We start from the raw sequence: 25879 nt of genomic DNA on the forward strand, positions 1-25879 counted from the left end.
GAGAACAAGCATGTGTTTTGCAGGGTAGAAAGGTCAACCTGGAGGTGAAGAGAAGGTGTCCAAGACTGTCATACTGTGAGGATAAGGGCACTGTTAAGAGTGGTTTGGAAGAAAAGTGGAAATGTACACCGGGGAGAAAGGTGAAAGAGGTGTGACTTGGTGAGTGAGAAAAATAAATGAAGACAAAGTCACCAGGAGTTGAGGGATCCCTTAAACGATGCTTCTCCTCAAAATTATAGCTAAAATTAAAGAAAGAGACATGATAATTGAAGGACTTTATTTACCACAAACAATACAAGGTAATGAAAACTATTACAAAGAATGCACTCTAGGCATGTTTCACAAAAATGTTAGTTCAATTCACTAAGAAACTCAACTGAGTTTCTGCATTTAGTGAACCCTTATGTTTTATGTTAAAAGATGGTAATCAGACCTTCTGATATCCCTTCATACTACTGTGTTTGGAATAAGAGGAATACAGGGCTGATAAAACTATGATAAGTGGAAACAAAAAGGAGAACAAACACTGGATGTGTGAAGATAAGGTAGACAGGGAAGATGCAATGAAACCGGGAATGCAGATGTATTAGTTGAAGTGAATGAACATGAGGAAAGATGAGAGAAGGCAATTAACTCTCATGACTAGGGCAATTCCAATAACTATTCTATTCCAGATGAAGTTTAATGAAGAGGTGCTAGAGAACCTCTTTGGCTGATGAGATTATGGTAACATTTTTTACAAGGTCAGCTCCACTGGCTATCTTTTATGTGACAGGAGGTGGGTGGTTACCATTATCTCAGGGAGGTCCCACCATGGGAGTGGTAATGAGCCAAAAGCCTGGTAGCTGGCCATGGACAACACTCCCAGATGGGGAACTTGGCCACATTTAGAGAGTCAAGTCCATTCTGATGTGATGACCATCATCCACTCACTAGTTGAAGTGCTGCCTACTTCTTCCTTCACCTTATCATTCTGTGTCTGCCTTTCTCTCTTTTTATTTCTCCCTTACCTTCCTACCACTTTTTATTATTCTTCCTTTCACATACAGGTGGCTCTACGCTGAGTGACAAGCCTAATGGTTTCCTGTAATCCCCAAAACCATTAACAATGCTGGGTGGTAACCACGTAACCAGATAACATGGTGAATTGGAGCCAGCTATGGTGCCCCTGTTAAATAGGTGGAATGATGCAAGTCTGTCGTCCACCCAGGAACCAAACCTTCACACTTTTAACCTATGCCTCGCTATCACAAGGTGCTGTCAACCACTAGGATACGAGTACATCAGCTCACTGCACGGGATGGCCCGGCAAGGGCACCTGCTTGCCAGTGGTTCATGGGTCTGCCAGGTCAGAAAGACTGAGATTGATCAATTGCACCAACAACAACAACACATACATTTCTCCTCTATACACCCACAACCAATCTCTGGGGTGAAGGAAAAATTAAAGTGTCACAAAAATCTCTGCTGACTTGTAGGCAAAAATGTAGAGGGTGGCAAAGAGCAGGGTTTCCTCACCTATTCTTATTCCTTGACAATGGCTGAAAAAGTCTTATTACACTCATCTCATCCTTATTTGGGAAAAAGAGGTCAGGATGATGATGATAAATATGATGGCGATGAATGTTGGGTAATTTCCTGCCTCAGTGTTAATATTCTTGCCATGAAATCTCATAATTGGTACAATTCTTGGTTTTTACTTCAGCTGACGTCAGACAACTATATTCAGCAGTGAGTGATTATATGAGGCTGACAGTGTTAATCAAGAAATCAGAATGTACACATGTGATGTGAAGGATGAGGACTCAAAGGTAAATGGCAACAAGAAAGTAAAGGGATGAATGTGACGGCAAGAGAAAAATTGTTTGTGTGACATGTACAGTACCTACTAAATTTGCGAATGATTGTAGAATTCTCCTTAGCTTGTTAATCCTGAAACAGAAACAAAGAATCGCAACTGTATTATTTCTAAATAATGTAAAAAAAAAAGTTCTTATAATCTGAAGTATTAATCTATAACTCAGGGGCTGGCAACAGTGCTTTAAACTATAGTTTGTTATTTTCAAGATCTGTCATATATAGTTACAGTGATCTCTTGGTTATCGTGCATAATTGTACCACAGCTAGTGCATGATTATACCTGTATACAGTAACTGCGCAATAAATAATGCATAGAACCTATGGGATCTATCCTAACTGGTACTGGGCACCCCACTTGTAAACCTAAATTTTCCCGTTTACAATTTAGATCCACTAAATATATATATACAAGCAGTCCCCATTTCACAAGCAGTCGTCTTACGATTGTTTGACTTTACAATAGTAGAAACAGTACTTTGAAATTTTTATTATGATCTTTTCCCAGGCTAGCGATATGCAGTATGACACTTTCTCGTGATACTGGGCAACAGCAGCAGTAGCAAGCTGAGTCCCAGTCTGCCCGGGCCATCCCTTGTGTAAACAACCTATGCTGTACAGTGTACTGTGTTGCCAGCACTTTATTTGATATCCATTTGTATCTATGTTGTGTTTTGTGCATCTATCACATCTATAAAATGCCTATCTTTCTCTCCTGCTACTGGTGAGAAGAGGAAGGCTATTACTTTTGAGATGAAACTCAAGATACTGCCCAACATGAAGGCAAGCCCATGGGATCCTGGTCGTTTCGGTTGTAACGTCCACACTGGCAAACGTCTGAGTTGCCTATTGGCATAAATGACATGACATAACCTAACCTAACCTAAACTATTTGTACGTTACTGCCTCAATGACTTACGGCCGAAATGACCAGGACCAAGCCCTGAATGGGCATCGAACGTGAACTTGGACTTCTGCAATCGACGAGCTCAGTACAGTAATGTAATCAATAAATTACATGAGATATTCAACACTACTATAAAACAAGTTTTGTGTTTATGATTTTGCCCATATGTAGGCTAATGTAGATGTTCTAAGCACATTTAAGGTAGGATGTGGGGGAGGCGGTGGCTCAATCGGTAGAGAGGTGGCCTGCAGTCCTACTGGACCCAGGTTCAAATCCCAGCTGGAGCAGGGAACAGTTTATGGATTTGAATTTCATGAAATCTGACTTTACTGATCTACCAAAAGACCCACCGACATGTCGTAAAAATACCCCTGCTAATACCAATACACCAGTCCTGTATGAGACAGCCCTAGCATGTATTCAGTATGGACGGTAGGTGTTAGTGCCAAAGTGGTGACATGTAGAGAGGTGTATGGTATGTAGGAGGACTACTGGGCCTTGACAGCAGGCTGTGAAGCCTATGCCCAGAGTCAGACACACACACACACAAAAGGGGGGGGGAGCTTGGTTAGGCTATGATGTTTGGCTAGTCTGGTGTATTAAGTGCATTTTCAAATTACGATAAATCCCACTTACGATCAGTTTATCAGAACCTAACCCGATGGTAAGTCGGGGACCACCTGTACTATTATACTAAGTACCAGAAACACACATAGGCATGGTTTGTTAATAGAAAATGATGAAAAGAGCACAACAAGGAAGAAGCACATGCCACATAGACTCGAGGTGGGCTTGAGGCTAGGGGTGGAGAGTTATTGGTTTCCACCACCTGGGACTAACTCTTCAAGTTAGGCCTCATCTTTGAATCCCTCAAAGCCATCAGAAACCACAGATCTGCACCAACACTGTCAGCAGAAATCAGCTCAGGTGTGTGATAACATTACTCCCCTCCCCCCCCTGTAAAATGTGTGGTAACGGAAGGAGTGCCGATCTTCAACTTGCAGTGATCACTAAAACTGTTATAAACCAAGTGTGTGATAACCCAAAGATCACTATATATCATACTTTAAATTACTGTACAGGTATCAGAAATGCATACAACAATCCTTCATTATAGCACATCACATACAGACTAATGAACGCAAACTAGAGTATTATTCATAACAAAATGAAACTTCTTACTCACCCAAGTAGTCATCCATCAGAGTTCCAATGGCAAACTGCAAAGTGATGAAACATTTTACTGAGCCATTGTAACTAAAATTAAGGTGCTTAAATAAGTGCACAGGTATATTTCTAGGATAATAAAGTATACCCACAAAGACCCACCATCGCAATGTAAAAAAAAAATATTAACACCCTTCCCTGCTTATTGATGCCAGTCCCCGGTTATCCTATGGGTTTTTATAAGATGGTTTCTTTTTTAACTGATTTGGATGATATTTTAGACTTAAATTTTGTGTTTAGGCTGATTTATAAACTAAGTCTAAAATATCATCCAAATCAGTTAAAAAAGAAACCATCTTATAAAAACCCATAGGATAACCGGGGACTGATTTATAAACTGTTTGTAAACTTAATGTGTTTTAGTCACAGGTGGGGAGAACAGTCATTTTGGGTACAGTTTGCTAATTTTGATTTTTTCCAGACATATTTTTTATGATTTTCAAATTTTATTTTTGGGTTTAGGTGAGTTATAGACTGCTTATAGGCTTAGTCTGGCTTGTTTTAAAGTTATTTGGGGGTTTAAGTGAGCTAGAAACTTGTTTTTGAACTCACTGGGTGGGTTTTGGACTTGGTTGGGATGGGATCCCAAGGCTCTCCAACGCATCCCTATACAGTACTTTCTATGTTATAACGTCCCCATTTAACGATACCCTGGCTCAACGATGGGTTTTCCCAAACATATCTCATCGTTGTAACGAGGACAGGGTGTACATAAAAAGTAAAGCAATTCTATGGATATCAAAAGCCAAATGAACTGGTTTCCAGCCACTAAATATTCAAGACATTCATACCTAATGGTTAGGAAAATCAGGAAATTTAAAAGCATCAGAGTCATTTCCAAAATCTGAAACTAATCAGGGGTACAGAGATAACCACAATGTACAGTTTTATCATACTGGACAGTGGACAGCACTTCTGTATGCATCTCTTCACAGAAGGTAATACATTCAAACCATGATGAATATAACTTGCATTTGTTCATAAATCCTTGCTGAAAGGCTTTGTACTTGTATATGCTGGCATTTCTCAGACTTCTTCACCTGACAGTTCTTCATGCTGCACAATCCCTGGCAGCACATTTGTGCACACAGCCAACCCTAAAGTCATTTTGTAGGATTTAATTCCAAGTGTTTTTCAGTTTACTTTCTCTTGGTGCTCTACAATTCACATTCACAATTAAGAGATCTGTTCACCTAGTTTTCATCCTCCAGTCTCTCTACATGTAAAAATCACTTTAATCTACTCCACTGCACCATGATCTTAACCTAATTTTAATATTTCATTCTCTCCAAATGTCCAAGCCACTTCAATCTAACCCAATGAATTGCATTATCAATGCCTTCACTTCCTAGCCAACCTCTCAACTGTTCATTTGTAGTTCTGGCAGTTGCATCTTTGTCATCCATGGAAACTCTACTCATCTGTCAAGCCATCTCATTTTTATATCTGTAAATCCACAGATGTCATCCTCCTTTACTGTCCATGGTTTACCATCATAAAGCATTGCTCGTCTCACACAGTATACAATTTTTCCTCCATGTGAGGAGAAAGACAAAAATTTTTCATCCACTTCTAACCCCAGTAATAGAGTTAGCTTCAGTTTCCCATCCATTATAGATCATAACATGCAGTTAGCTCTTTTCAGAAACACATTCACCATATTTATCCTAATGACTAGCCCTTTCCCACACAATTAATTGTGCAGGCATAAATCCAAGTACTGTACTATAAATTCTTGTTATATGCAGGATATGTTCTGTATATCACAACTTTTTCATAAAATCAGTACTGTTAACTGGGGGAAATTGGTAATCAGGTTAACAGGTGGTAATGGAAGTTTATAGGCAGTCTGTTTGTAATTGACTGTGGACTTAAATCATTAAGTTTGGAAGGAATGAGAGAGTGTTTCTGATCGGTGATATGAATGGTAAAGTAGGGAATGTGAAGGTGGATGGAATAGTTGGTGAGTGGGGTGTGCCTGCTGAGACAGATGAGAATGGGAGTGCGTTAGTGGACATTTGTGCTGGGAGGGGGCTGGTGATAGCCAATACCCTCTTCAGGCATAAAATGATCCACAGGTATACATGGCGAGTGATGAGAAGGGTGGGTGGTGAACTGAATGAAAGAAAGGCAATGATTGATTATGTGTGTGTGGATGAAAGGATGCAAAGATGTGTAATGGATGCAAGACCTTATAGAGGTTGGGGGAGTGGACTTTCTGACCACTACTTGGTGGTGGCCAGAATTAAGATTCACGTAAGATGGAGGAATAGAAGAAGGGAAAGACGAGAGGAAGGAGTAGTTGCAAGGAGAGTGGAAAGGTTACAAGAGGATGAGAAAAAGGCAGAGTATAAGAGAGAAGTGGAGGAACGATTGGGTAATTATGAATTGGAGCAGATGGGAGACGTGGAAGGCTTGTGTAGGATATTTACAGAAGAAATATGTGCAGCATGTGATGTGGTGTGTGGAAGGAAGAGAAGACGGAGGGGGGTGCAAGGAACAGCGTGGTGGACTGAAGAGGTGAGACAGGCTGTAACACAAAAGAAGAAAGCATACAATGAATGGATGAGAAATAGGGGCGTGGAAGAAGCTGAGAGGCGGAAGAGAGAGTTATATGTAGAAAGAAAGAGATAGGTGAAAAGATTAGTAAGAGAGAGTAAGAAGAGAGTGGATGAAGAATTTGGAAGGAATTTGAGTGTAAAGTGGAGGGACTGTAAGAAAATGTTCTGGAAAGAGGTGAAAAGAGTAAGACAGGGTGGAAGTGAAGTTAGCAGGGGAGTGAAAGATAAAAATGGTAGATTACTAGTGGAGAAGGGAGAAAAAGTGAGCAGATGGAGAGAACACTTTAAGGAATTGTTGAACATAAAGGATGGAAGTAATGCGAGTATAAGTGGCTGGGGAATGGCTGGGAGAAGGAGGGAGGTGAGAAGACAGGAAGAAATCAGTAGGATGGAAGTTGTGGAAGCAATGAAGAAAGTTAAATCGGGGAAAGCCCCAGGAATTGATGGAATGTGCGGTGAAATGCTGAAGCATGGGGGAGAGATAGTAGTAGAATGGATGTGGAAGATGTGCAGATTGGCCTGGGAGGAAGGTAGAGTCCCAGAGGATTGGAAGTCAGGTATAATTATTCCCTTGTACAAAGGAAAAGGGGAAAAAGAGGTGTGTGGTAATCATAGGGGCATCTGTCTTCTTAGTATAATAGGAAAAGTGTATGGTAGGATACTTATTGACAGAGTTAGAGAAAGAACAGAGAAATTAGTTGGAGAAGAACAGGGAGGCTTTAGGAAGGGAAGAGGTTGTGTAGATCAGATATTCATTCTTAGATCTTTAGTGGAAAAGTTTCTAGAGAAGGGAAAGAAGTTGTATGCGGCTTTCATGGATTTGGAGAAAGCATATGACAGGGTGGATAGACAAGGATTGTGGAAAGTGTTAAGAATATATGGAGTAGATAGGAAGTTGCTGAATGCTGTGAAGAGTATGTACGATGGTGCGAAGGCTGCAGTGCGTGTGGATGGTGAACTAAGTGAATTTTTCTCTTTGAAAGTTGGGTTGAAACAGGGATGTGTCATGTCTCCCTGGTTGTTCAATCTGTACATGGATGGGGTAATAAAAGAGGTACAAGGTAGGGTAGTGGATGTTGGAGTGGCCCTGGTGAACGAGGATAGTGTTTGGAAACTCCCTGTACTGTTGTTTGCAGATGATACTGTGTTGTTGAGTGAAGACGAAGGGGAGATGCAAGGCTTGGTGGATGCGTTTGGGAGAGTGTGTAAGAAACGGAATCTAAAGGTGAATGTAGGGAAGAGTAAAGTGATGGTCTTTGAGAGAGGTGAAGTCAATGAATGTACAGTGAGCTTGGATGGTGAGGAATTGGAAAACGTGAGTACATTTAAGTACCTGGGTAGTGTGATGAGTAAGGATGGAGGTGATAAGAAACAGGGAAGTGAGCATGGAAGTGAAAAAGTTACTACATGACAGTATTGTGATACCAACTCTAACGTATGGAAGTGAAGCTTGGGCGTTGTTGGAAGGACACAAGTCAAGAGTGAGAGCAGTGGAAATGAATTATTTAAGAGGAGCCTGTGGAGTCACATGGAGAGACAGGCTGACGAATGAGGATACAAAGGAGCGTTGTGGTGTGGATGTGGATGTGATAGGAAGCGTTATGAGGAACACACTGAGGTGGTTTGGCCATGTGGAGAGGATGGAGGGTGAAAGACTGATGAAGAGAGTGTATGTGAGTGAGGTGGAGGGAGGAAGAGGGAGGGGGAGGCTGAGGATGAGATGGAGAAGTATATGAGAGAGGGGGGTGTGAGTTGGGAGCAGGGCAGTGAAATGGCGGGGGACAGGGCAACTTGGAGGCGATTTGTTTGTGGCCACCCCAAACGGGATTGAGGCGTCTGGCAATAGATGGATAGATAGATAAAATGGACTTACTGTGTTCCATACCCAGTCAGCTTTAGGACTACTTGCCATATCACTGACATTTGGGTTTACACTGCACTGTCTAGGTTTATGTATTATATACAGTAGATGCCTACACTTGGAAACCAGTCTATCATCAAGGTACATGAGACTTTTAAACAAATGTACTGGATTTTCAATGAGGGATGAATACAGCAACGGAAAAAAATGTCACTCACTATATCGGTGGCATCCACTCGTGTGCCTACAATCTTCACCCTGATCTCGTCATCTTGCTGAATTACCACTTCCTGTAAGAATATACAATAAATTAACCAATATCTATACACCATATAAGTACAAAAACAACAGTTCTAAGCAACCAAGTTTTGTGCTGCCGAAAAGAGATTCCAATCTACTCCGTCTTCATAGCTCAGTACTACCTAAATGAATTTTACCTATCAGGAGAAAAATACAAAGAAATTATAATACATCACTGACTTTCATTTTTATTACTGCAGCAAATTCATGACTCTGCTCAATCTGATGACAAATTTTTCATTTTAATCAGCCCACATCCAAACTACCCTACTTTACATATCTATGAGTTTTGGGTGGGGGTTGAAATGCATCTTCTCTATTTCTTAAGACTCTCATGGGGAAAACTGCTTAGAAATCCAACAAACTTGATACCTGACAACTGCAATGGGTATGCATACCCATAAAATATCGGAGTGTGCCTGTATTGCATTACCATTGTCGGTAGGAGTCGGCTGATGTGTGTGATAATAATTTTTCTTTTTTAACCCAAAAAATGCACGATAATGGCAGGAGTGAAGATTTTCAGCTTGCACTGATAACAAAAATCGACATACCTAAGTATGTAATAACCATGGGATAACTGTATAAAGGAAATGCACTGTCAATCATTAAAATCACGTTAACAAATCATGAGTGATTGTGCAAAAATTATCCATCCATTCATCACCAAGTCCTACGTTGCTCCATACGGAGCGTAGGAACCCGGGGCTAGGCAAGTTGGTCCTGATGTTTAGGATAAGAGTGACCAGTCTCTCTCATTGCTGATTGGCATTAAATGAGCAATAAACCCCAACCACTCCTTGGATATAGACCTACACAGGCTCAATCCGACAGGAGCACCTTCATTACCCACTAAACCACCAGGCACCATAATTTGGTTATATGGTTATCACCCAGTGTAGTAAATAGTTTCTTGGTGTACTGGAAACAAAAATTTTATAATGAATATATAAAGGTGCCCAGCAAAAAATTGGTATTGATAGGTTTTAAATATCAATGGCCATTTTAGGAATGTAACTCCAATCAATAACTGGGGAGCCATGTACACAGTTTTATAAGGGCTATACCCCCTACAGAGAGGTTGGGGGTAGTATGGCATTATCAAAAAAATAATGCATTATCTGACGGGGCCTTGGCTGAATAATGATGGATAAATCAAAACATAAGGTAACATGGTTGTGCAACGACGGTGCAGAAGATGCAGTGAAGGAGAAAAAGGTATCAGGACTACTGCCCTTGGGACAAGTGCTCCCTGGACAATTGCCTTCTGCTACAGATTAGATCAGGTTAGGTTAGGTTAAGTTAGGTTAGACACTTGCAATCATTTGTACAGTGAATCGGGTGATATTTAGCGGAGGCAAGTGTCCGGGGGAAGTTGTCCTATAGGAAAAATTGTCCAGTGAGCAGTTGTCTGGGGGCAGTTGTCCAGGGGGCACTTGTCCTAGAACCAGAGAAAAGGAAATCTTTCCAGGAAATGGAAAAGGGGTGGTAACAGAGAGGAATACTTGGCTGCCAAGTGTTGAGCCAGAAAAAGAGGCATACAGGACAAAATCTGAGTCTCAGATTTTTACTGGATAGCCTTAACAGTGCCAAAAAGAAGAATGTGGCATTTAAGGTTCCAAAACAGATGAAGACAGAAAACAAGGATATCACAGTTGAGCAGTGCGAAGAATGATGACAGAAAGGTAATGGTGGACAGTAAGGATATTAAAGATGCCTAGAGAGCGCACTGCAACAGGTTGCTGAATGAGAAGTCTGACTGAAACATGGAAGGCTTGGTGTCATCAATCCAGCGTTTGGTTCTTGGCCTTTGACTGATGCTGCTGCTATAAGCAAGACAATTTATATAATGGGGTTAAGGAAGGCAATGGGTGTGTCTGGGGTGACTGCTGAAACGTTGAAGGCCTCATGAAATACATCTATCTATCTATCTATTGCCAGACACCATAATCCCATAAGGGGTGGCCATTTGGCTGAGTTATTTGTTTTACGGGGAGGGGCACTAACCCTCCACCAACTCATTTGTTGACACGTAGGGAGCACGTATGGTTTGGTTATATGGTTACCACCCAGCGTTGTAAATGGTTTCTTGGCTTACAGGAAACCATTTGGCTTGTCACTCAATGTAAAGCCACCTGTAAAGGAAAGAAAAACAATAAGTAGTGACAGGAAAGATGGGAGAAATAGGAAGAGAGGAGGGCAGGCACAGAAAAAGAATGATAAAGGCTAAGGAAGAAGTAGGCAGCACTACATGAAGTGAGTGGATGATGGTCGCCACCACCTACTACTACCATAATGGAGGGTTTTGTTACTGATCTGATAAATTCCATTATATAAGAATATGCTCTCCAGATGACTGGCTGAAGAGTGTGACTGCAAGCGTGTATAAAGGGAAGGGCGATGACCTGGAAAGAGGAATTTATAGAGGCATACAACTTTTGGACCAGATGGTAAATGTAATGGAGAGAATCCTGAGGGTATGATAAGGGCAAGAAAAATGTTGATGTGATGCAGTTTGGTTTAGGTCAAGCAAAGGGACCACTGATGTAATATTCACTGTTCAACAGGTTCATACAAAATATATAGGAAAGAAGAGGGAGTTGTACTGTACTTTGTTTTTGCCGATTTGGAAAAGGCCTTTGACAGAGTTCCTAAAGGGACGGTGAAGTGGGGAATGAGAAAGCTTGGGATCAAGAAGTGGGTGGTTAGAGAGCTTAAGGCAATGTATGAGGGTGCTTGCACCCAGGTGAGAAAGAATGGAGATTTGAATGATGAGTTTTCTCCAATTGCTGGCATGCATCAGGGGTTCAGTCTTGAATGCATTATTGTTTATCATGGTGACTTAAGCTACCTCATGCGACTTCAGATATGGTCTTCCAAGGGAGGTGTTATACACTGATGACATGGTGTTGATTTTGGAGAATGAAAGGAAGGCAGAGGAGAGATTAAGGAAGTGGAGAGATGGAATGGGGTACATGGGTTTGAGAGTAAACATGGATAAAACAAAAGTGATGATATCTAGGACTGGAGGCAGTACTGTCAAAGTAGAAGGAGTGTGGCCATGTGAAGTTTGCTGCAAGGGTGTAGGAAGTAACTCAATCTCATGCAGTGTTTGCAATGCATGGGTGCACAGATGTAGCTGATGGTACCAAAGGTCGGCTGCAAAATAATGCTGATTTTGTGTGCACAGTGTATCAGGGAGAGTATGTAAGGTTTGACAGGAGTGAACATTTTTTTCTTGCTGGAGTTTCTTTTGTGTGGGGGGGAGTTTTGCTATCTGGATGACACGTTATGTGCTGGCAGTGGGACTGAAACTACCTCTACGGCTAGGGTAAGGAGTGGTTAGATGTTCAGGGAGCTGTTGCCTCTCCTGACAATGAGAGGGTTTTCCCTCCATGCTAAGAGTTCTTGTATGCAGCATGTGTTGAAATGTAATGGTGTGCTGTAGTAAGACATGGAAAGTAAAGGAAGAGGATATTCACAGGCTAAAATGTACACAAATGATAATGCTTTGATGTGAGTGTAGTGTGTCCTTGAATGAGAGGCCCGGGGATGTTAGGAGTGCAACTGAAGAGTTAAGAGGAAGAATGGGACTTGAATGTATCAGTGCTATAATGAGGAGCGGGAGATTGGGATGGTTAGAGTATGCTAAGACACTAGAAGATGACAAATGTGTGCGGAGGTGAGAGGTGTGAATGTCATGTGTAGGATTGTGAGAGGCAGACCAAAAAAAGACCAGGTCAAGGCCACAGAGCGTGACCTCAGAGATAAAGTACTAAATTGGGAGGCTGCCTGAGATCGAGCAACATAGACAACCAACATTAGATGAGCACGGCCAATGCATGCAAGCATTTTGGAGTCTATATAAACAAATCAAAATGGGGAATTACTCTTACTGAAACCACATATAAGTTGGGTAAACTAAGATGGGTGTAAGGAGGTTGAAAGCTTAGGTCAAATCCATGCTGGAAATTATTCAGGAACATGGAAGTGTTCCTTAGTACAGTACTAGTCTTTCCCAAATTCATTCAGGATGGTGTTCCATTTTACAACCTTCTAGTGGAATATGTCATGAATGTTATGAGAGTAAGTGATATGATAATAGTAGTGAAAATTTTGTTCAGTGGGTTTGTGGTAGGTGGGGGCACTCACCATCCACTCACTTGAGGTAGTGCTGCTCTCGGGTGTCTGCCCTTTCCTCTCCTTCATCTTTCTTTCCTTCCATCCTCTTCTGTCTTTCTTTCCTTCATTCTTTCCTTGTCCTTCTGCCTACGGGTGACTTTACACTCCCTCTTCTTTCTTTCATTCCTTCATTCTTTCCTCTTCCTTCTGCCTGTGGGTGACTCTACACTGAGTGACAAGCCAAATGGTTTCCTGTACACCAGGAAACCATTTACTAAGCTGGGTGGTAACCATATAACCAAATTATGGCACCTGGTGGTTTAGTGGGTAATCAAGGTGCTCCAATCGGATTGAGCCGGTGAAGGTTTATATCCAAGGGATGGTTGGGGTTTATTGTTCACGTAATGCCACTCAAGGATGAGTGAGGCTGGTCACTCTCATCCTAAATGTCAGTACCAACTTGCCTTGCCCCGGGCTCCTACGCTCCTCATGGGGCAATGTAGGACTGGATGATGGATGGAGGGATGGATGGGAAAACAGTTGCATTTATATCAGCATATGCTCCACAGGCAGGCTTGGATGAGCTAGAGAAGGATAGATTTTGAGATGACTTAATACATGTAGTAAGTCAACTCTGGAACTGTCTCTCTCTGTCTGTTTTTCTTACTGCCTACGATCTCCAGTCTTTCAAATGCAGCATGTCCTGACATTTCAAAATGAATGGATCTTGAATCTGGCTCTCTGTTATCTTGTTTTTGTTTTTCTTCTTGGAGGGAGCAATTTGTAGGTCCCTGGCCTTTGGGTCCTTCTTTCTTGCATTAAAAAAAAAAAAAAGTGGTATGGGGGATGATGTAATTGTAGTTTTGGGAGGGGACTTTAACCCCTTAAACGCGGATTATCTCATTTGCGACGCTCAGCAAAAAGGACATAACGGCGGATCGTCGCATTTGCGATTCTAGTAAATTTTGAATAACCACGGGCAAGCAGGCTCCAGCTGGTATTGTCTATCAGTACCACCACCCTTTAGCTACAATTAGCATACTTTACCTTTGTACTACTGACCTCAGTTGTTGCCAAGTATCGCATTTTTCCCCCGTCCCCCCCCCCCACCACCACCACGGCCCGGCCAGCCTGGCTGTGATACATGGCAGCGCTCTGAGTGCTCAGAACTGTAAATCTGCGCTCTCCTCTCACAAGCAGTTTATGCTAATAGGAAACACTTGTTTCCCCAGTTGTAACACTAGCTTTTTTTCTCACGGTTTGCCCTTGTTTAGCGTCAGTTTACCGCAGGCTTTTAAAGTGACATTATGGCGAGTTCTAGCTCTTCCGAGTCAGTGCAAGCGGCCGACAGGAACGAGAATAAAGTGGCAGGCGTAAGGCAGAATAAAAAGCGCACCGTGGTGATCTTTTGGGAAGTAATATGATTGAAAATAATGTAGTATACATGTTTTTAGCTGTGAAAATGGAAATGTTTGTTGAGTGACGGGAAGACCGCCGCCGCAGTGCATGTCGGCCGTACGCTCCGTTGATTTTAGCCTTATTTTCAGTGCTTATTGTACAAATACGGATTCCAAACTACCTTTAGGTTGTAGTATAAAGTTTACTGTGACAGAATGAGGCTGTGGTAGAGGGGAAACCGGGTTGCTGGAGGTGTCAAAGTGAAGATTTGGTTACCCAACTTTGCAAGTCTCCACAAGTCCTTGGGTAGTCCACGAAGGCTCAACACCTGTCTCTGGAGAAAGCTGAATGTAAGTACTATCTGCCATACCAAGTATAATGTTCTAGGGTTAATCTCTGATTTTTGGCTAATATTTTCCTACAGGCACTCAGACCGCGATACAACCCCGCCACTCGGGGGGGGTCGACTGTTCACGGCCACGTTTAAGGGGTTAATGGTCATGTACGTGAAGCAGCTCAAGGATGTGAAGGAATACATGGGGGATGTGAATATGGTACAAGAAATGAGGAAGGGGAAAGGATATTTGAGTTTGGACAGGCATTAAACATGATTGTGTGCAACACACATTTCAGGATAAGGGAGAGAGCAGGTTGATTACATACGAGTCTTGGGGAAATAGAAGCCAGATAGACTACTTCAGGGTCAGAAGGGCAGACAGGGGGTTAGTGAGGGATGGATGTTAAAGTTATAGGGAGTGACGCGTGTGTGCAGCAACACAAGTTATTGATATGTGACATGGTGCTTAAGGAGCGGGTGATGAAAAAAGGACCTATGGACCTAGGAGGAAAATAAGGAAGCTAAAAAACCAAGCAATAAGATATGCCTTCTATAGTCTGATGAGGAGAGTAGTGGCTGAACAGAGAGACATTGATAGAAGTGTTAATGAACAGTACAGGGCCCTCATAAGCAACCTTTTGAGAGTTACTGATTCAGTATGTGGATGGACAAGAGGCCCACCAAGACATAAAGTATCTTGGTGGTGGGATCAAGGTGTAGAAGCTGCAGTTAAGGTGAAAGAAGGCTTTTCCAGGGATGGAAGAAGGGTGGTTACAGAGATGAATACTTGGCTGCCAAGCGTAGGGGTATTACAGTAAGCTCGCCCCGACCACGTTCTCACCGAACGTGCTCACAATTATACACAGTAAATGCTGGGATACGTATAAGACAACGTTAGATTAAAGAACCATTATGAAAACTATAAATTTACAAAAGAGAGGCCTTTGAAAGGCCAAACCCTCGAACATCAGTGTAGCACGCATGGTTTGTTTTGATCATGTGATCACATAATTTGATGTACTGCTTTTCCACAGTACTGTATTTGTAAGTACTGTAATATATTTACATTACTGTTCTGGTAAGTTTAAGTGGAAGTTAAAGTACTATTAAATAACGTTAAAGCAAGAAATAAAGTCTTATAACCAGTTTACCTGATAGGCGTTGGAATACAGTAATCCCCGTACTATCCAGACGCCCACTTTCCGGACATCCCCACTTACCGGACATTATCGTCCCAGGATCCAATATTCCCAAAATGGTCCGAAAACCGCAAAAAATTTTTTTAAAATCCGACTTTTTCCCGCCTGTAATTTGAACTTGGCGCGCGCAGCGCGGGACAGCTTTGTTTTGGTGCGTCATTCCTCTGACGTCCGCTATAGCGCCCCTGCATCCTCCCCACTTACCGCCTGTCTCTTGTCATGAGTGCACGATCGTCGTCATGGCTGCCCTGCTCGCTTTTGTGGTGGTGCCTTACCTGCTGCAGGCTCTCCTTCTGCTCTCGTGCCTCTCCTTCATGTGTGTGATGATGGCCCCGCCACCTGAGAAGAGGAAGAGAGTGGTTTTGACTCTGGAGAAGAAGAGGGAGATATTGGAGAAAGTGGATGCGGGATGGTCTTCGTCACGCATCCTTCGTGACTTCAACCTAGCCCGATCTACTTTGTTTGATATTAAGAGATCCCGAGACAAACTCATACAGTACATGGCTGACTTCTCGTCGAAAAGCAAACGCAACGTGGAGAGGAAGATGATGTTTACTCCCAAGTATGCTGAAGCCGACCGCTCCACGTTGATTTGGTATCAACAGTAACGTGCTGCTGGTGTGACGGTGCGTGGGACGGAGCTGAAGGTTGCTGCTGAGAAGTTCGCAAGGCTTCACAACGCCCTAGACTTCAAGGCATCCGAGGGTTGGCTCTTCGCGTTCAAGTTATGGCATGGCCTTACCAACCGTAAGTCTCATGCCGAAGCTTTGGACGCTAACGAGGATGGAGTAAAGGAGTTTCGGCACAAGGTGAAGGGCTTGATCGATAGGGAAGGCCTCACTCTCGGTCAAGTCTACAACGCTGACAAAACTGGTTTATTCTATTGCTCTTTGCCTATGAACACTCTAGCCGAGGAGACAGAGAAGCGTGTACCTGGCCGCAAGCTCTCCAAGCAAAGAATATCTGCTTTGTGTTGTGCCAATGCTAACGGCATGCCCCGGCTTAAGCCCACTGCTGTTGGCCGTGCAAAGCAGCCTCGGTGTCTTCGTGAGGTGATGGATGTCCTTCCTGTCGTTTGGTACCATTCCTTGAAGGTTTGGTTCACAGGCCACATCTTCAAAGACTGGTTCCACCGTCATTTTGTCAAGGAGGTCATACATTACCAGACAGAAAAACTGGGAATCCCACGCGACCAGGTAAAGGCCCTCCTTCTCCTCGACAGTGCATCTGCCCAACCGTGCGACAAGGACTTAGTTATTGAGAATGGCCGCATTAGGTGCATGTTTCTGCCACCTAATACTACTGCTCTCATCCAACCAATGGACCAAGGAGTGATTGTGGCAATGAAGCGGCTATACCGACAGAAGTTCCCGGACGAGGTGATGGTTGTTCTCGAGGACAAGGACATGCGGAGGGAGGGACGGGACACGCGACGCCAGCGGACTTTGGAAAACCTTCGCCGCTACAACATCAAGTCTGCCATTTACAACTGGGCCAGTGCATGGAAGGTAGTCCCTGTCAAGACTCTAGAAAATGGTTGGTCTCGTCTGCTTCTCAGAACGGATGTGGAGCACGATTTCCTAGGTTTCGACGTGGATGACTTCCATGCACGTCTACATGCGCATGGGGACGATGTTGATGTGGACTAAGTGCATGAGTGGTTGGATGATGACGAGGGCAATCCTGGGTATCAGACCCTGTCTGATATCGAGATCGCATCTTCAGTTGCAGGTGTCAGTACCCAGCTTGAAGATTCCGACGAGGACGGCGACGATGATGCGGACTCCTCTCAGCATGACACTACTCCAGCCATCCCCAAGCTGAGCGCACTCCGGGAACACCTAGAGTTCGTTCTGGACTACCTGGAACACCCGGACTGCGACAGGGAGATGGGGCCCTTGGGACTTGTGGAGGAAGTGCGTGCTTGCAGGCAGCGCATCATTAATCGTCAGAATCGTCGTTCCTTGCGTCAATCAACGATTGACAGCTTTTTCAGACCCGTGACCCCCGCTGTGCCCAGCCCTGGCTCCACTCCGTTGCCTCCCCAAGACAGGCCCTCATGCTCCGAGCCACAGCCCAGCACATCAGCCACGGTGGAGTCACCGCTCGACGTGAGTTTGCGCCTATCTTCAGAGTCGTCTGCAGTGGGTACGCCATCACCACGACCCAGCGACGCACCCCTAGGTCACCTGCATGTTCTACTCTCAGACTCTGACAGTGATTAGACGCCAAGTACTTCTCCACTAGACCACACGGGAATTTACAGTGTTGTGCAGTGAAAAAAACAGTGCATAGTGTTAAGGAATTTGAGTTCTGAGTGAAAAGACAAAGACTTAATGGACTGTAAATTTAACGTAAATTAACTTCAGTGTGTTTTGTTTAGAAAATGGTTTCAAGAGTGGAAAGACTTAAAGTGCAGAGTGCAACACTAATTTCATTAAGGTACAACTGAGCGCAAGTAAGACAAGAGTGTGCAGTGTTAAGAGAATGGAATTCTGAGTGCAAATGACTGTTTTGTGCAAGACTTCATGAACAGTGTACTGCAAGTGCTTCAGGAAATCCTTCTTACTGTCAGAGTCTGAGAGGAGGCGGTTATTCATCGAGATGGCCAGGGACTTGCTGTAAGTACCCAGAATGTTTCATATTATACTGTACTGTATTTTCCATCCTGTACTTACCTCTAACACCTCATTTCATTCTTTTATGTCCCTTATTGGTGTGAATAGGGTATTAGGTGCTATGCATGTGCAGTAGGGAGGTATTTCTCTGAGTCAGGGTCCATAAGTACCAGTCCTGGAGCCAGGGACTTGTTCTAAGTACCCACAATGTTTAATATTGTATGCAGCATGTGTTAGGAGTGTAATGCTGTATGGTAGTGAGACCTGGGCAGTGAAGGAGGAAGATATTCGCCGGCTCAGACATACAGAAATGACAATGATTAGGTGGATGTGCAGTGCGTCCCTGCGTCCAAGGCCTGGAGGGGCTGGGTTTACAATGGAAGAGTTGAGAGGTAGGATGGGACTGGAGTGTATTGGTGTTGTGATGAGGAGAGGTAGATTGAGATGGTTTGGACATGTGGAGAGGATGGGGAATGATAATTGGGTGAGGAAGGTGAGAAGTGTTAATACTGGGGGTGGGGTTATGAGAGGTAGACCAAGAAAGACATGGGACAAGGTCATTAAGTGTGACCTGAGGGTTAAGGGACTGAACAGGGAGGCTGCAATGGGTCATGCAGCGTGGAGAGCCGCCATTAGGTGACCAAGGCAGACGCATGCAAACATGTTGGAGCCTTTACAAACGAAACAAAACGAAACTCACCTCTAAACCCTAATTTTATGGTTCTTTTGCATTTATTTCAGTCTTTTATGTCCCTTATTGGTGTGATTTGGGTCTTAAATAGGTGCTATGCATGTCCAAAGGGAGTTGTATAGGTGTTTTTCTGAGTTAGGGTCCATAAGTACAAGTCCAGGAGGCTGGTCCCCACTATCCGGACAGGACCACTTTCCGGACATGCCTTTGGCTCTATTACGTAGGATAGTGGAGGGATTACTGCCTTTTTTTATTTCTTCGTTAGGTTTGCTGTACTGCTTCTCCACAGTACTGTATTTGAGAGTTAAATATTTACTGTTCTGATATGTACTTGTAAGTTAAAGCACTTAAATAAAGTTAAAGCATTAAATAAAACCTTGTAACCAGATAACCTGATTTATATAATTACCCATGATTGGCGGGTTCAGAGACAATTCGCCGTGAAACAATTCCCCGGAAAACATGGCCGATTCCCCGTCAGGACGATTCACACCTTTAGTCAATAATTAACTTGTTTCATCCTCGTTGTAGTCGCCTTTGAATATTATTCTGGTGTCACCCATACCTGTCTTCATTAATGATGACAAAGTATCTTGTTACTGCTGTGGTGGCAAAATGACTTGACGGCAAATTGTCCCGAAACCGATCGGCATCAGAATGTTGCCTTGTGTTTACGTATTTGTAAGTTTTAAGTTTTGCTGTGCAGTACTGTACTTGTAAGTTATAACATTAAAGAAACCTTCTAACCACTTCAAGAGCTTCATATTGATTACCAACAGCAGATAATAGCAAAACACCACATTTAGGGGGTTTAAGGAGCAAAATAAGGAGTACAGTAGTGCACCAACTTTCGCTACAGCAGGATTCGCGGAATCCACTTTCGCGGCATGCACCAAATATTCCCTAACTTCCACTTTTGCTTGAAAAAAATCGATTTTTGCGCACAAATTTTGGGTTTGGGACAATATTTTGAACTTTGAATTTCCTGCACCGCCCGCCCGCAACCCACCGCCATCTTGAATGACGTCATGTCAACACTCTGTCCACCCATTCCCGCCATTGTGTACGAGCGTGCTAGCTCCATTGTGTTGGATTCTCACGGTTCAATGGCCTCTACTATACCTGGTAGTGTGGGAAAAGGGCCTGGTGGTGTGGGGGGAGAGCCTGGTGGTGTGGGGGGAGGGCCGGGAGGCAGTGGTGGTGATAAAAAGTGGCCGGGACATTCAAAGTCGGGAGGAAAGGCCAAGGCTAAAAGAGAGTATCATGTTGGAGTGAAGAAACGGCATTTGTTCAAGAGAACCTAGCACAAAGGGAAATTCAGCACAGAGTGGAAGTGTTGCATCAAGCTGCATCTGAGGAGGCAGAGAGAGAGAGTGGTAGCGAGGCAGCAAGAGGTGGCGCCAATACGTCTGGCGTGGCTAAATAAGCCCGCCAAGCGCCTCGGATACTTACCCCCAACATCCATTAAACACCTCAACCTGGTCTCTGTGGTATGTTTCTCCTCATATAATGTGTACTGTACAGTTTTTATTGTTTGTATCTCACAATGCAATGTACAATAGTGATTTGATGTACTGTATTGCAAGTGAAAATGAAAATCTGATGTTACTTTAGGATAACCGGGAACCAATTAGCCTTTTTGCCATAAAGATAATGCCCCAACTTTCGCTAATTCCACTTTCGCGCATTATTTTTGGACCCAATTAGGCGCGAAAATTGGTGCCCCACTGTAGTTAAAACTTAAGCAGTTTTGCGCCGAACGCGCCACGGTTGGAACGAAACCCACGCGTTTGGGGCGAGCTTGCTGTAAAGAGATTTACAGGACGAAGTCTGAGTTACAAAGACTTTTACTTGATAACCTAAATTGTCTGAAAAGGAAGAATATGATATTTAAGGTGGCAAATCAGATGAAGTGGGAGAACAAGGATATCATAGGTGAGCAGTGTGTGAAGAATGATGAAGGAAGGGCAGTGCTGAACAGTGCGGATATTAAAGATGCATGGAGAGAGCATTATGGCCGGTTGTTGAATGAGGAGTTTGACTGGGACAAGGAAGGTTTGGAGCCAGCAGATCCAGTGTTTGGCCCTTGGCCTTTGATTGATGTTGCTCCTGTGGGTGGGGCAATAGGCAAGATGCAGGTGGGGAATGCAGCTGGTGTGTCTGGGTTGACTGCTGAAATGCTGAAAGCCTCAGAAGATATAGGAGCGAGGTTAGTCACTGACCTGATAAATATGACTATATATGAGTGTGTGGTAGGTGGGGGTGCCCATCATCCACTCACTCAACGTAGAGTGATGCCATATGAGCTCTACACTGAGTGACAAGCCAAATGATTTCCTGTACCCAGGAAACCATTTACTAAGCTGGATGGTAACCATATAACTGGGATTTCTAGCAGGGTTAAGTGTCCCCCAGATTCCCCTATCCAAAATCACTTAATCATGGCAGTCATTTCAGAGAGCCTCAGAGGGCCCAATACCTGCCCAGGGCCCCAACCAAATGGGCAGACTCATGTGGCCATGTGGAAAGTGAGAAGTGTGAATGAGGAAAGCAAGAGCGTGGAAGTGGTGAATGTGTTCAAGAGTGCGAGATATGCTGTGATAGCATTGTGTGAAACAAAGATGAAAGGGTGCGAAGTGGAGGAGTGGGAGGGTGTGAAATGTGTAAGATCGGGAATGAATGGGAGAGGAAGATGTAAGGAAGGTGTTGCCTTGTTGATGAATGAGGTGTGGCAGAATGGAATGAGAGACTATAAATGTGTCAGCTCGAGGTGTATGTATGTCAAGTTCAAGTTTAAGAAGGTGAAAGTGGCAGTGAGGTGGGAGCGCTCACCATCCACTCACTCGATGTAGCGCTGCTCTCGGGTGTCTGCCCTTTCCTCTCCTCCATCCTTCTTTCCTTCCATCCTCTGCTGTCTTCTTTTCCTTCATTCTTTCCTTGTCCTTCTGCCTATGGGTAACTTTACACTCCCTCTTCTGTCTTTCTTTCCTTCATTCTTTCCTCTTCCTTCTGCCTGTGGGTGACTCTACACTGAGTGACAAGCCAAATGGTTTCCTGTACACCAGGAAACCATTTACTGTGCTGGGTGGTAACCATATAACCAAATTTTGGCACCTGGTGGTTTAGTGAGTAATTATTGCGCTCCAATCAGATTGAGCCGGTGAAGGTTTATATCCAAGGGGTGGTTGGGGTTGATTGCTCATGTAATGCCACTCAGGGATGAGTGAGGCTGGTCACTCTCATCTTAAATGTCGGGACCAACTGCTTAGCCCCGGGCTCCTACGCTCCTCATGGGGCAATGTAGGATTGGATGATGATGATGGATGGAAAAAGCATATGACAAAGTAGACAGAGAGGGATTGTGGAAAGTTTTGCGCATGTATGGTGTAGATGGTAAGCTGCTAGGTGCTGTCAAGAGTTTTTTTGATGGCAGCGAAGCATGTGTTAGGGTTAATGGGCATCTAAGTGATTGGTTCACAATCAGTGTGGGCGTGCGACAAGGTTGTGTGATGTCCCCATGGTTGTTCAATATATATATGGATGGGGTGATGAGAAAAGTGAAAACACGAGTACTGGAGAGAGGGATGACGTTGGCAATGAATGGTGATGGGTGGAATATCGTAAATTTGTTGTATGCTGATGATGCAGTACTGCTTGCAAGTACCGGACAAGAACTTGGTAGGCTGGTGCAGAGTTTTGCTGATGTCTGTGAGCGTTGTGCCTTAAGAGTAAATGCAGAGAAGAGTAAAGTGATGGTTACTGAGAGAGAAGGTGACTCCCAGTGTGATGTCAGTGAATGGAGAGAGACAAATTGGTGAGAGAGTTCAAATACTTGAGTACAGTGATAGGAAAGAGAAGAAAATGTGCAAAAGAAGCTGAAAGTAGAGTGACACAAGGAAGAAAAGTAGCTGATGCAATGAAGGCCTTGATAAGAAACAGAAGCTTCAGTGTTGCAGCTGCACGAGGCTTACCTGGGGTAGTGTTAGTGCCAACTCTAACATATTGGGTGTGAGACTATGGTGTGGCATGAAAATGAAAAGTCAAGAATAAGAGCAGTGGAGATGGGACTGTTGAGGAATGTATGTGGAGTACAGAGGGTGGATAGGATACGAAATAGTGTGATTCGTGAAAAGTGTGGAGTGAGGAAGTCAATGGACACCAGAATCAAAGAGAGTGTACTGAGATGGTATGGTCATGTGGAAAGAATGGATAACAATAGAGTGGTGAAAAAGGTTTACCTGAGCGAATCTGAAGGAGGGAGGAGGTGAGGTAGGCCAAAGAGAAGGTGGAGAGATATCGTGGATGAGTGTTTGAGGAAGAGAGGTTTGGAAGTCAGTGAGGCTAAGGAACTGACAAGAGATCGAGCTGGCTGCATGAATGTTGTGAGGAGAATTGCATGATCAGGGACTTTGGCACCCCATGTGAGCATGGCAGCGTCCGGATGGACACAACCGGATACATTTGTGTGAAGCTGCAGAATATGGTGAATGTTTTTTGGCGTATTCGGTAGAGCCAGGATTCCGGGGGCTTGAATGATGAGTGAATGGAAGTGTGGCCTATTTGGATTGGGCAAGTTTGTGCTGTTTGGACATTGCTACTCCTCACCCTGCCCTTGGGTGGGAAAGGAGGTCCGGATGATGATGATGATGATGATGATGATGATGATGATGAGGATGAAGATGATGATGATGATGATGATGAGTGTAATTGTAAATGTGTACAAGAGGAAGAGTGATGCCCTGGAAAGAGGAAATTATAGAGGCATAAAGCTTTCACACCAGATAATGAAGGTAATGGAGAAGGTTCTAGAAGGTATGATTAGAGAGAGACTGAATACTGATGAGATGCAGTTTGGGTTTATGCCATGCAAAGGGACCACTAATGCCATATTCATTGTCAGACAGCTTCAGGAAAAATATATGGGAAAGAAAAGGTACCTGTACTTTGTTTTTGTTGATTTGGAGACTCCTTGACAGACTCCTTAGCGTGGTGGTGAAGTGGGCAATGAGAAAGCTTGGGATCAAGGAGTGGCTGGTTAAGGTGGTTATGGCCATGTATGTGGGTGCTCACACCCAGGTAATAATGAATGGGGATTTGAGTGATGAGTTTTCTGTGAATGCTGGTGAGCACCGGGGGTCAGTTTTGAGCCCCTTTGTTATCATGGTACTTGAAGCCCTCTCACGTGACTTCAGAAATGGACTCACATGGGAGATGTTGTATGCTGATGATTTGGTGTTGACTGCAGAGAATGAAAGAGAGGCAAAGGAAAGATCTAGAATGTGGAGAGATGGTATGGGGAACAAGGGCTTAAGAGTAAATGCAGATAAAACAAAAGTAATAGTATCTAGGGCTGGTGGTGGTACTGTCAATGAAGAGGGAGAGGGACCATATGCGATTTGCCATAAGGGTGTGGGAAGTAATTCCATCTTGTGCAGTGTCTGTGATATGTGGGTGTATCATAAGAGATGTAGTAGTATTAGAGGTAGACTGTGAGATAATGCTGATGTCATGTGTGCAGTGTGTTGGGGAGAGCAGGTGGAGATTTTCAAGCGTCAAAGGACTGAACTTGCTGGTGAGTCTCTTGAGTGTGTGGAGGAGTTTTGCTATTTGGGAGACATGTTATATGCTGGAGGTGGAGCTGTAGCTAGCTCTGTGGCTAGAGTGAGGAGTGGCTGGAAGAAGTTCAGGGAGCTGTTGCCTCTCCTGACTCTAAAAGGGCTCTCCCTCTGTGCTAAAGGATCTTTGTATGCAGCCTGTGTTAGGAGTGTAACCCTGTATGGTAGTGAGACATGGGCAGTAATGGAAGGATATCTGCAGGCTTAAAAGTAAAGAAATGACAATGATAAGGTGGACATGCAATGAGTCCCTGAGTGTGTGGCCTAGGTGAGCTCGATTTATGATGGAAGAGTTGAGGGGTAGGATGGTACTATGGTGTATTGGTGATGTGATGAGGAGAGGTAGATTGAGATGGTCTTGGCATGTGGAGAGGATGGGGAATGATAACTGGGTGCAGAAAGTGATAAGTGTTAATGTTAGGGGTAAGGTTGTGAGAGGCAGACCGAAAAAGACATTGGACATGGTCACTGAATGTGACCTCAGGGATAAGGGACTGAATAGGGAAGCTGCCCAAGATCAAGCAGCATGGAGAGCCGCCATTAGGTGACCAATACCAACGCATGCATGAATGTTCGAGCCTTCAAAAACAAGCAAACAAACACCTCATGGAATATAAACCAAGCATAACAATCTATTTCTCTTATCCCATATTCCAGCATCTACTATTCCACCATCCACTCCTACTGCCTGTCAATCTGCAGAAGTTCTGACTTACAACTATATTAATGTCTTACCAAAGAATAACTTAATCACTGTAAATATACTCAGCTTACCTCATCTCTGCTCTTGTAACATGGAGGATTGGAATTAGGATCAAACTCTAGGTCCTGGGGGATGGACTGTAAAACAAAAAATACAAGATTCAGATGAAGATGCACACCATCAATAACAATGAGAATTGGTAACTAATGAATATCAAATTAATGTACTTCAGTTAAGATAATAACTTTATATGCTTGAAAGGATATGATGTTCAGTATAGCTAAAACTAAAATACTGCAAGGGTCTAACTCAAGGATCAGCTTTCATACTCGAAGCAGAAAGTCTATTCTGTCCACTCCCTTATAGCTAGAAGCAGGGCAGTGAAGTGGCAGAGGACATGGCGACATGAAGGCAATTTGTTTGTGGCCACCCCTTATGGTACTGAGGTATTTGGCAAGAGACTGATAGGAAAACAGATGCACA

The 25879-nt window shown here is 43.6% G+C and overlaps 1 protein-coding gene across 1 annotated transcript in view; it reads right to left on the reverse strand.

Moving 5' to 3' along the window:
• Positions 1-273: 273 nt before the first annotated feature.
• Polr2G (DNA-directed RNA polymerase II subunit Rpb7) overlaps positions 274-25879 on the reverse strand; it is an 87084-nt gene continuing 61478 nt past the window's right edge. The window contains exons 5-8 of the mRNA XM_080266014.1: positions 25468-25533; positions 8632-8703; positions 3951-3984; positions 274-1932 (exon numbers count right to left, since the gene is read on the reverse strand). Coding sequence (XP_080122140.1) covers positions 1919-1932; positions 3951-3984; positions 8632-8703; positions 25468-25533 — 186 coding nt within the window. The 3' untranslated portion in view covers positions 274-1918. The remainder of the gene's footprint in view (positions 1933-3950; positions 3985-8631; positions 8704-25467; positions 25534-25879) is intronic.

This window comes from Coenobita brevimanus, chromosome 18 (genome assembly GCF_032717465.1).
Source record: "Coenobita brevimanus isolate Jiangsu-jjx chromosome 18, ASM3271746v2, whole genome shotgun sequence".
Lineage (NCBI taxonomy): Eukaryota > Metazoa > Arthropoda > Malacostraca > Decapoda > Coenobitidae > Coenobita > Coenobita brevimanus.